The sequence below is a fragment of the Pteropus alecto genome, unplaced genomic scaffold (assembly GCF_000325575.1).
Source record: "Pteropus alecto unplaced genomic scaffold, ASM32557v1 scaffold78, whole genome shotgun sequence".
Classification (NCBI taxonomy): Eukaryota; Metazoa; Chordata; class Mammalia; order Chiroptera; family Pteropodidae; genus Pteropus; species Pteropus alecto.
In genome coordinates this window covers 7,199,684-7,211,693 of record NW_006443124.1, presented here as the reverse complement: position 1 = coordinate 7,211,693, position 12,010 = coordinate 7,199,684, and the positions used below count along the sequence as shown (strand labels likewise).

At 42.0% G+C, this 12,010-nt stretch overlaps 1 protein-coding gene across 1 annotated transcript in view; it reads right to left on the bottom strand.

Annotated features, from left to right (window-relative positions):
* KLHL3 (kelch like family member 3) overlaps window positions 1-12,010 on the bottom strand; it is a 233,156-nt gene that overhangs the window by 43,184 nt on the left and 177,962 nt on the right. The window contains 1 exon segment of the mRNA XM_025040560.1: window positions 7,087-7,196. Coding sequence (XP_024896328.1) covers window positions 7,087-7,196 — 110 coding nt within the window.

The window sequence follows — 12,010 nt, the reverse complement described above, 5'->3', positions numbered from 1 at the left end:
GGGTGCATGGTTCTCTTCCTATTACAGCATACTGCCAAATATCTGACTTCACATAAACAAAAATGATGACAAAACTAAAACAGTACCATCGCCTTGCCTGGAAATTTGTTCTTCAGCTTTCCACTACTGCCCATAGTCAGTAAAAAGACTTACATTATGATTCTGCAAAGGTAAAGAAAAGGACTGAAACACAATGGTTTGATAGAAATGTCTGCAAGACGAGAGATTACTTCAGTGCCCTAATCCGACAAATGACTGGAGCATGACACAGGAATGGAGAATGTCTTCCAGGCAACATGACAAACTGAGCTGACTTGGAAGGAATCTTCCCCAGAGCTCCAAACATGTGAAAATGACTTATTACAAAAAGATACAAGATTTGAGCCAACTCAAAAGCAAGAGGGAAATTCTCAAGTGCTTTAAATAAAAGGATTCAAGTCTGGGAGCTGAATGAAAGCTGAGGCCAAAATGGCTCACAGGCCCATACAATTCAGATATGAGCTTTAATGGTTTGGAACTGGTGTCCCATCTGATAGAGCATCTCAGCCACAGGTTCCCTGTGGGTAATCTTGTCCCAGCTGTAAACTGTAAAAGAACTCCACCAGTTTGCTATGGAAGGGGTAAGGAAGCTCACCATCTCCTGTGGTCTGAGAAATTTCAACATCACAAAATTGAAAGCCCAGGCTCACACCACATACAGATGTGGCATTTGAACTAACATTCTTCAGCTGGCACAGGGGATACTCAAGACAAACAGTCATACAAAATCTGTTTCTGAACCAGTATTCCTGCCCTATAGGGGTGCTTCCACAGCCCCGGGCAACCCAGACTCCAAAAGACATACACCCTCTAAAGATGGCCTCACAATAAAAATTATAGACAAGCAATGAAATAAACTGCCAAAAGGAAAGTCAACAGATGCAATAAATAGAATATTTACGGCAACCACAGAAAGGCAGTCTCAAGACTACTCTCCATATTGTGCTCCATGAAATACTAGGGGTAGGAAACATTCTGTAATAAAATGGTTCTGGGATCAAATGAGCCTGGGGAACACATCATGCATAACCCCAAGTCCCCTTTAGGATTCACAAAGCTCACTAATATATAAAAGCTCTGACAAGTCCTGCAGTTTCTTAATCTGATTCCTTTGTTTTCCCACTGTCTCCTAAATGTATCTGACCTGAGAACTTTTTTTTTTTTTTTTTATCTAAAAACCTATAAACATCTTACAACAATGCAGTTTTACAGCACAAAGGTGGGTAAATACTGACCTGGATAAGAAGGTCCTTATTCCTAACTCTGTCCACAGACTCCTACTCCACTCCCGGCCTCTTCTCCCACCCCACCCCCAAAGACCCTTGATTCTCATCACACAGGATACTTTTCTCCAAAGTACAATAAGTTATTGCAGATACCATGTCTGTATTCCTATAATTCCTTCAACCTGAATGGCTTTCCAAAATCGTACTCTTATTCTCCAAGTTTTAGCTCAAATACTCCCTTTTCTATGAGTCCTTTCCCAGCTAACAATCTGTAATAAAATATTCCAGGGTGCTTTCCTTGAACTTTGATTCTACTTCTCTGGGGTACATATTATGGATACATGTTTTCGGTCTGTCTGCCCACCAGCCTCTTGAATAGTAATGACTGTCACTTGCCCCTGTCTCCCCGTTGGAGTGGGCATGCATTAATAAAGAGCTGGGGCTTGGGACACCATCAGCTTCAAATCATGGAGCTCGCTATTGTTAACAAGCCTTAGTTTCCTCTGCAAAATGGAGACAATAACCTCTGCCTTACAAGTTGTAAGAATTAGAAATGACGTGCAAAACAGTATGCTGGGCAAAAGAAGTCAACACAGCAGTTTTCCATTTATATGAAATTCAAAAACTGGCAAAGCTGATCTATGATAAGTCAAAATAGTTATGTTTCTCGGGTTAGGGGATAGTGACTGGAGGGAAGTTCTGGGATTCTGTTTCTTGATCTGGGGGCTAGATATGTTGGTGTTGCACTTCGTAAAAAGTTGAGCTGTGCATTTTTTATTCATTCATGTCTCTGAATTTACTTCAATACAAATGTCAACCTTTTTTTTTTTAATGATGTGTGAAATGCACCTGGAGAACAGTGGGCAGTCAAGGTAGATTTTTGGTAACGGTGTTGTGGTATTCCCCTCTTAGGTGCTTACTGAATTATACTCTTCAAAGGAGAATAGTAAAAAGTAACACTGAGGCAGAGGCCCAAGCCAGATCGTTGTTTGCAGGCTGAGAAGTTGGCAACACCAACGATGATCTCAGAGAAAGGCAGGGCTGTCAACTGCTCAGCCAAGGCCTAGGATATACCTGCTTCATCACCAGATAGTACCTGGACAGTAAGCACTCAAGCCTACTGGCCAAGGAGCTCCAGCTGTATCCTATGCCCACTGCCAGCTGGAGAGGCTAGGAATTCAGACAGGAGGGAATGCAAGATTAATGATCCTGGCAGACAGGGACCAATCCCTTCCAAAAGATAAAATAGCAGAATTTGGTCCCTAATTACTGTTTTAGAAGATTACAGCATATTAAAAATGTGATCATGCAGACAGAAACTAACCTATAGTTCTCATTATAACACATACTTGACACTTATCTAACTTTTTAAGAGAACTAAATTTCTTCATGACCTGTATTTAAAACGTGGACCATTTCCCATTTGTAATCACTCTGAAAACCTCAATAGGTTTCATAAGAAGGCATGGAATTCTTGAGGAGTCGAAACATGTTTACCAATTAAGAAAGCAAAGATTCAGAAAAGTCTAGTAACCAGCACTCAGTGGCAAAACTGCGCTAGAACTCAACAGTCATCACTCTTGCCTGTAGTGTGTGTCCCAGAAGGTTGCTTACCCTGCCCCTTGGTCACTGAGGCTGTCCATGATGACAGTCTCAAAGGCAAATAAAAGAAACAGGCTGTCTGCTCATAGGCTTAGCTCTGGCCTAGCAACACCTCCCATGCAGAAAAATTAAGTAACTGGGTGGGGCTTGTTCCTCTGTCTTTGTTCTATATTGCAGTAAGGGCGAGGGTGGGGGTGAGGGTAGGGTGGAGGGGAAAGGTTCTACCCAAAAAAATAGTAATTTTGTGATTCCTACCAGACCCTTTTGCCCTCTCTCAAAAAACAGAAATGTATAACAAAAACTACATGAAGGAAAAAACAGGACAGCAAACAGTAAATATCTATGCTTTCTTCTGAACTCTAGTTCTCACATTTGTCCTTCTTTTCTGGAAAAATGTTAAAATTATTTCCATAACCTCAGCAAGCTTAGGGCACAGTCCAGCCCCAATCTGTCCCTTTACTTCCTCAGGGAATGTCTGCTCAGCACCTGTGGTTGCCTCCAGGGGCTCTGTGTCAGGCACTATGAGTGACACTAAGATGGCTAAGGTACCCTTGCAGTCCTCAAGGAGTGTGAGTGCAGCAGAGGAGGTAAGGTATGAGCAAAAGCAAGCGATGTTGGAAGAAGAACAGGATCTGAGCCCTAGGAGAAGTACAGACAGGGCTGAGTGTGCTGGGGATGCTCAGAATGCACTATAATAAAAAGCATAACAAGGTGAATGTTATCTTGGAACACAGAGAAGAAAGGACCAAGAGGCCGCTACAACTCTCCTCCCCTTCTAGGCACCAAGTCTCAGGTCACATAACCACCCAGGCCAATCTGGGCTCTGGGAAGAACTGCCCCTGGAGAAAGGCCCCAGCCAACAGTTACTTATAGTAGTAGTAGTAGCAGCAATAATCGTATCCTACAATAATGAATGTATCCTGTGTGCTAAGCACTTTTCATGTATTATCTGCTTTCATCCTCAGCACAACTCTGTAAGACACATACTGCATTTTTAATATACATTAAAAGAAACCTGGGGGATGAGGGTAAAGGAGTAAGTCATAACATAGTTGTTATTGCTGTTCAATTGTGGATTTAGCTAAATACAGGTTACTCAGTTGAGTTTTTGGCAAATGTTAACATTAAATGCAGCTGAATTTTAGCTTAAATTCAGATTCCTGATTTACTTCAAATTCACTCCAATAAGTTCACCGTAATGCAATATTGAAATAAAATCTGTGCAAGAGATTGCCTATCACATGCAATGTAATTAAAGACGGTAGAAATCTCCAAATCTCCTGGAACAAATAACAGAATTTTCAAAGCCTGAAGGGCTATCATTCAACTGATGAACATCTAATTGTCAAAGACTTCCAGATATTTAACTTCCAGCAACATATAATCAATTAAGGGGAAATAAAACTATGGGTTTTGCCAAGGAGAAAATGCGTACCAAACCTTACTATACTTTGATAAGCCTCAAAATTATAATGCCAACCTTAAAGGTACCAAAGAGATCAACATCATGAGTAATCTATTTTCTGAAAAGCATCACATAACTCTGACATTACACATAACTTCTCAGAACCAAATATGATATACATCATTAATGTTAAAAACACCTACACTCCAAACTGATTATACGGAACAAGCAACTCATATTTAAGCATATGAATAAAATGAGAGCCACTATAGTTTTTAAGTATGTAGATTTAATGTCATGCTTCTTTGTTTCTGAAAAGATGCAATTAATTCCATGTTTATTTTACCATCATCGATGGCAATATTGATACCACTACCATTATCAATAGGGCCTCAAAATAGAGGATTATGGTGATCACAATGACAACTGCCATTTATTGAGCACCTGCCGAACACTATATTTGCTATTTTAGACCCAAAATCTTACATGTAAGGAAACCGAGGTTCAAAAACACCAGTGACTTCTCAAGTTCATACGGCCAATAAATATCAAGCCAAGCATGGAACCAGGTCTGCCAGAGTCCAAAGCCCAAGGGATTTCCAGGACACTATAATGCCTCTCCCTACTAACAACCCACTTCCACTCTCACCCTCGCACAAGCATAGATAAGTCCGCACCTGAAGAAAGCTATTATAATCCCAGAGCAGGACAGGCCAGCATGAATTCAAGATAGCAGGGTCCCCCCTCTCAACCTAAACACTCCCAAGTTGATCCAAATGCTGCTGCTTGATGACTGCTCCCATTTGCTCAAACTACACTTAAACACATGTTCAAGCAGGCCCCAAACTGACCAACTGCCCCAACATTCACATAGCCAGTCAACTGACTAGGCCATTCCTTCAGACTGTGCCAATTTGGGAGCATAATCCAGAGAAGACATTAAACAGGCCTGGCAAGAAGACAGGGAGTCCTCTCTGTTGCCAAGGCTGGGGCAGAAAGGAACCTCTAGGACAGAAAGGAGCCTTCAGCCAAGTCCCAGAGGCATTCTTTTCCCCTGGAGGTGCTGTTTTACATCATTAACAGAAACAGAGGCCTCCTTGAGCCTAAGGGAGAGTCTAGCTTATTGTACCAGTCACCTTCTGAGGAATCCCTCTCAAGCTTCGGGGCAGCCTACAGTTCCAATAAACGACTGCTCTTCTTGATCAAACTTTGCTGGATGACAAGCAGAGGCTTATGAATTTCACTCCATTCTCTGGACATGTGCCTTTGGACAGTCTCATCCCAATACAAAATCCTTTTCAAGAGCTTTTCCTTAAATATTCCCTCAAGAAAGAACCTCAAACTTGGACATGAAGAGTGGACTAGGACAATTCAAGAAACATTTATTGAGCATCTCTGAGGATACAGAGATGAATAAGATGTGATCCCTGCCATCAGGGAACTCACAGTTGAGTGAAGAAAGTAAGACCAGCTCAGAACTCACTATAATAAAGAGCAGAACACGGTGAATGTTATCCTGGAACATAAAGGAGAAAGGACCTAATTCCAGATATAAGATCAATAATAAACTCACCTAGTTTGGCTCAAATAAACTCTTGCAAAAATTAAAATCATCATCATCATCATCATCATCATCATCTCAGCTAGCACTCACTAACTGAACATCTACTAGGTACCAGGTATGATACCAGGTATTCTATTTTTTTATTTTTTACTTTTTGATACCAGGCATTTTACAAAACTTATTCCATTTAATTCCCACAAACATCCTGTGGAATATGTCCTATTAGTATCCTGATTTTATAAATGAGGAAACAGATGGAGAAGCAAAGTATCTTGCCCAAGATCACACAACTAATTTGTTAATACCAGAGATGAGATTTGGACCCCCCTAGCCAATACCAAAGCTTATGTTATTTTCAGTTCAGTAGACTACATCTTCTGGGGTAAAGAAATTCTTCCTTGTAATAGCAAAATCTGAACTGGTTTGGAATTCAACCAGGTGAAGACTAAAGGGGAGAATAATCCAATCAGAGAGTCAGTGAGAGGGAAGACCTGGAAATAGAACAGATCAGCAGTCATAGGTAAGCTAAATCAGTGAGCAGAAGTCAAACTTCCAACACAAAGGAAGAAGTGTGTGGTCAGTGAATTAGGGGACTGGGTGTCAAGAGCCCTGGGTTCTAGTACCGGCATGACCACTGGCTAACTCTGTGACCTTCAGCACTACCTATGCCCTCTCTGGGCTTTAGTTTTGTCATCAGTAAGAACTCCAATCTCCTGTTGGAATAGATGTTCCCAAAAGGTCTGCTCTGGCTTAAATGCTCAATGATACTCCCAAGAGGCCATGTGGAACAGTGGTTAAGACCAGGTGACAGGTAGCCTCCAGCTCTGCAGTGATGAGATGACTGACCTTGGATAAGCTAATTAACTCCTCCCCGGTCTCACTTTTCCTCATCTGTAATGTGGGAATGACAGCAAAGCCTGCTTCACAGGGATGCAGTGAAGGCTCTGTGAACTGAAAAACATAAAGCGCTCGGCAGAGCGCTTGGCAAACTGTAAACGTTTGGTAAACGGAGGAAGCTTTGCTGCAACCACCAACACCACTGTTATTTCTTCTTTAAAGGGTCCAGAAAGTGAATGTAGTGGTCAACAGTCAGAGACATTTTTTTTTTATTTTTTAATTTAAAGGGACAAAACGTAAGCTCTCTTCTTTTTTCTCTAAAAAAGAGGAAAGGTCTCACTGAACCACAAGTCCCTCCCATGACCACCTCCCTGTGAGGCTCCTCTTTCACCAAGGGGCCATGCCAAACATACCTTCTCTTCTGAAGAAACAGTCAGCTTGTCACTGGATATCAAGCTGCACACCTGGTCCAGACTTAGGCTAAGAAATTCTTCCCCTAGCATCACTTCTGGAAAGTGCTGCTCTGTTACAAAAATTAAAAAATTAAAAAAAAAAAAAAAGAAGAAAAGAAAAAAGAAGTTCAGAAAACAAAGTTATGATACATTCCTGCCCTTGCATGAACCAAGGCCATAACAATCTGTGGGATTCAGAGTGGAGTCCTATGGGTTTGGGGGAAACAACACATCCTAGTTCGAAAGAAACTAGCCTTTTAATCCAGCAGTGAAGGCATCCCGCGTGTGATCCTCTGTCCTGAACAACGGCACAGATGAAAATGGGGCAGAGAGATGCGAGATTATATTTTTTTTCCGTGCTCCATGAGAATAACACTGGCACTGCAGAAGAGCCTCACTGGGACCTGCCTACTTAATTGAGCTCATTTCTCCTCAAAGCACAAGCTGGTAGAGCTGGAGACAGTGCCCCCTGCAGCTCAGCCAAACAAAAGTGGGTCAGAACTGCTGTGTGGCTGTAAGTCTCTGGGGTTTCTGGTAGAAAGCCAACATTAGAAGGCTCACAGAAGGCATCAACCTTTCTTGTACAAAGTCAAGTCTATTATAGCAAGTCTCTGGTACATAAGGAGGCCCAACTAAGCCTCCATCCAGGTGTGGTGGCAAGATGGCTGGCCCCACCACCATGGGGGAACAATGCCCGCCAGCCAGCCAGGGGAGGCCATTAAAATGGAGGGCAATTTGGGGACAGTTAGGATGAGACAAAACTGACAGGCCTGAAGCCCACAAGGGAAAAGCCAAAGGGAGTCCCTACCCTGACATTTGCCCAAGCCACCATCCTGATATTACAGAGGCAATGAAATGCCAGTGAAAGAGCATACACTTCAGAGAGAGAGGCCACCTGGATTCAAATTCTGGCTTTGCCATTTGCGAGTTGTGTCCATGAGCCAATGGCATCACCTCCCTGGGTTTCACTACCCTCATTTGTAAAATGGAAAGAGAACCGCTTCTCTTGCCTCCTTCCTGTGCTCCTGCGTTTTCGCAAGCTATGGCAAGGTAAATCAGCCCAAGGGCAGACAATTTCTGGTGCAGAACATCCTGGAGATGACAAGACCCCTGGTCATTTAGCCCAGACCTTGCTCCTTTCTCAGTTCTCTCACAACCCTGCACCATCGCCTTATGGAGCACCTGTACCTCTTGCCCTCCAGGCTTCCCCCTTCCTTCTTTGGTGGCCCTTCTCTGACCTAGCTTCTTGGATAATTCTAGAGGGCAATACCTCCCTCCCAGTTCCCACTGAGGGCTACCCCACTAGGCCTGGGGCAGTCCCTGGGAGGCTGCTGAAATATCAGCTCTGCTGGAGCTGCATAATAGAAAAGAAAATCTAAGTTAAGCCCCTCTCTCACATTCATCAGCCTCTTAAAAACGAAACGAAGATACTGTTGAATTACACACCTGAAACTTACTGCATTTCGTTAACCAATGTCACCATAATAAAAATAAATAAATTTTTAAAATTAAAAAATTTTTTAAAAAGATGATTTAAATTATTCTTAACTTTGCGATGAAATAATTGAGACCCAAAGAATTCCCATATACTCTTCATCCAGATTCCCTAAATGTTAATATTGTACTCTCAAAGATCAAACTTTAAACAATCTTTTCCATCTTTCACTGGACAAAAAGGGGTCCTATTTGCTCCCCAACAGACTAATGATATCACTGAGCCCCCTGTTAAAGCTTATCCTACCTGAGGCTTAGGAATGTTTGTACCTAACAAATTTAAAAGTCAGATCCTTTCTGAAGCAACTGTCATAAAGTAAGTAGCTGGTCATGCTTCTCTATATGTCAACAAGAAAAAGTCTTTGGTCAAAGCTTAGATTTTAGGTGAGACATGCAAAAGACCTCCCAGCTATGGAAATATTTAAGATTAGATAGTATTATTTTTAAAGTATCCATTCCTACAGATTTTTAAATAAAAGCAAGTGAACAATCTTCTTTAGATGATGAGAATTCATTCCTGGCCTGGATGCTGGGAAAGTAACAGGGTTCTCACTACATGCTCTTTCTGGTCCACGAAGTCTTTGGACTAGAGTCCTCTCTCAGTTGCCAACACCTAAGAAATAGCAGAGGGGAAAAGCAGTCACCACACCACAGCTAAGCAAGGACATCAAGGCTCTGTGGACCAGCCAAGGCTGAGCTCAGTAGGATTGTCCGGTGAAACAGTGCTAACATCCCTGTGGCCCAGAGCCACACCCAGCCTTCCCACCTTTGACTTTGGTTGACCAAATACCTGGCATTTACAGAAAGGAAAAGAGTGAAGAGAAAGTGAGAAAGTAAAGTTCTGGGTTGTAAAAAATATTTCCTCACAGATCATAAAGCCTAAAGTAGATGGGCTTGGATTTTGAAAAGAAAGAACACAGAAGTGCAGCAATGCATATTCTAGGTGCCTTGATGAACAAACTAGAAATTCTTAAAGATAAACCAAGATAAAAAGTAGTCAGCCCCCCCAACTTTCCCAACTCTCACCTTTTGGGACAATGCAGGATTTGAATCTAGGTCCCTTCTTTGTGGTGTAGGCTGCTGTTTTGCCCATCTGGAAGCTCCCACTGATATCCCCCTTCAGAAAGCCTCCCAGGAAGCAGGGTCTGGTGGGGTGGGGGCAACAAGGGAGTTAATGGGAAGCAGCTTCTCATCCAGGGCTGGCACCCCAGGACCCAGGAGACATCCAGGGCATGACCAGGAAAAGATAAAAAGAGGGAGAAAAGAAAAATACTCCTTCCTTTCCCCTTCCAGTCTTAGGAGACAGGGCTAAGCCCCTAAGTCTGGGGACCAGAGTCCTCTTTCTGTTAGCAACACTCAGCAAACAACAAAACAGAGGATGCTCTGGCCAACTCCATTTCCTCAGAAGATTGTACTCAGGTCAGCCCACTTCCCAGCCACTTCCTAAAAAGAACTCTCTCAGCTCCCAGAAGATACCTCCCTAAGAATCCGTTTCTCCCTTTAACACTTAATTGTTGGTTGGTTTGTTTGGGGATTTTGTTTGTTTGTTTGTTTTGCTTTGTTGTTAATGAGAATTAACATTAAGGGAGAATGTTGTAAAGAGCTTTGGCTAAAAGGCAGAAGACCTGGCTGGGTTCAAGTCCTAACTCCACTTCTTACAGTCACTTCTTCCCCCAGGCTTTGGCTTCATCATCCATAAAAATGGAACCATAATACCTGACCTAGATCTCAAGGTTGTTTTGAAGTTCAAAGACAATATTAGTCCATTTTTAAGATCTTTAAAAAAACTCTTCAGAAATGAAAGATGAATATTATCAGCCCATGTTCCTGCTTCACAAAGTTCAATTCTGTGGGCAGCACTGCTCTCTAACGGTGCTTTTCCGCAGCATCAGAGGCATTGTTTGGTACTGCAAGTCCTGTGGGCGAGGATGCAAACCTCAAAGGTCTTAGAAACTCACTTTAATTCCACTGAGTTCAGCAAACTTTCTAGGGATATTTATTCAATTTCTTAGGGGTAAGTTATTCAATTTCTTAAGGCTGCAGTTTTCTCATCTATTAAATAGAGCTAATAATAATATGAACTCATAAGGTATGTGGGCATTAAATATGCAAATAGGTAACATATTTACTAAGACCACTGCAAGTGCTCAATAACCATTAATGTACGACGTACCAAATGTGGCGTTTGTCCAAAAATGAAGAAAGTGGGCTGATGCCTACAAGAAGCCTACTAGTTTATAAGAGGGGTAAGACAAGGCACCAATAACTCCAACCCAAAGTCCAGAGGGGCTGGAGAGGTGCGCCCAATATAAGTAACAGTACAAAGCAGGAAAATTCAGAGCAGGTATAGAAATAGCAATAGTTCAGTCTAGCTAGAGCCCAGGCTATGCCTTCATTCATCTAACAAATGTTTACTGAACACCAACTAACTACGGGGAACTGTGTCAGGTTCCACGAGAACTAGGCAAGGCTAGATTTTGGAGGACAGGTCAGGTATACAGGCAGCATAATATCTTCTAACCATGGGCTAACCCTTTGAAGGAGAACTCTCCAGTAATAAAATCTAACTTTTCTTGTCCTTTTGCTTCTTTTTCCTTAAAGAGAAGTGGTAAGAGAGGGAAAAAAGTCAATTAAGAGTTTCAGTTAGGAGTCCTAGTTAACCAGGCTTTACTATAAGTAACAAACATTGGTTAAGTTCCAAGTTTTGATTAAAGAAGCACAATCTGTTCCTGTCCATTTGGTTGAGAAATTATGGAGAAGAGGAGGGGCATCAGGTAACTTCAAGTCCTTTCCCCACACCAAGCAATACATATCTTCCCAACACTGAAAGAATGAGAAAAGTTGGGTGCCCCTCTCCCAAGATAAAGTGTGCTCTATAGTTAGAGTTGGGTCTTTTCAAGGAAGCAGCCCTAGAAAAAGTTGAGGACGTTTCCTAGCAGGACGTTTCCAGCTAACATTGAGCTAGGCATTTTATATAGAACTTATTAGTCTTCCCAACAACCCCAGGAGGTAGGTCCTATTCAATATCCCCATTTTACAGATGGAGAAATAGAAGCTCGAAAAGTTATTTAGTCATGTGCTTAGGATCACACAGCAGTAAGTAGTCAAGCCAGGTTTTGAAACCAAGGCTGTCTGATTACAATAATAAGCATTCAGATGAGTATCTTAGTCCCCAAGATGATAAAAACCTGCCCTAAGCAATCCATTGGGGTAAAATTCAATATAGACATCATAGCACCCTAAGAATCCCTCTTAGAGGTGCTACAGGGAAACCCAAATAATATGAATCTATTGACCTTTCTTTAAAAAATGATCCTAGAATAGTGGTGTTCTAAACATTTTGGCATCGGTCCTAGCTCAAATCTCAGAACTAACCTCTGAAGAGATCTTT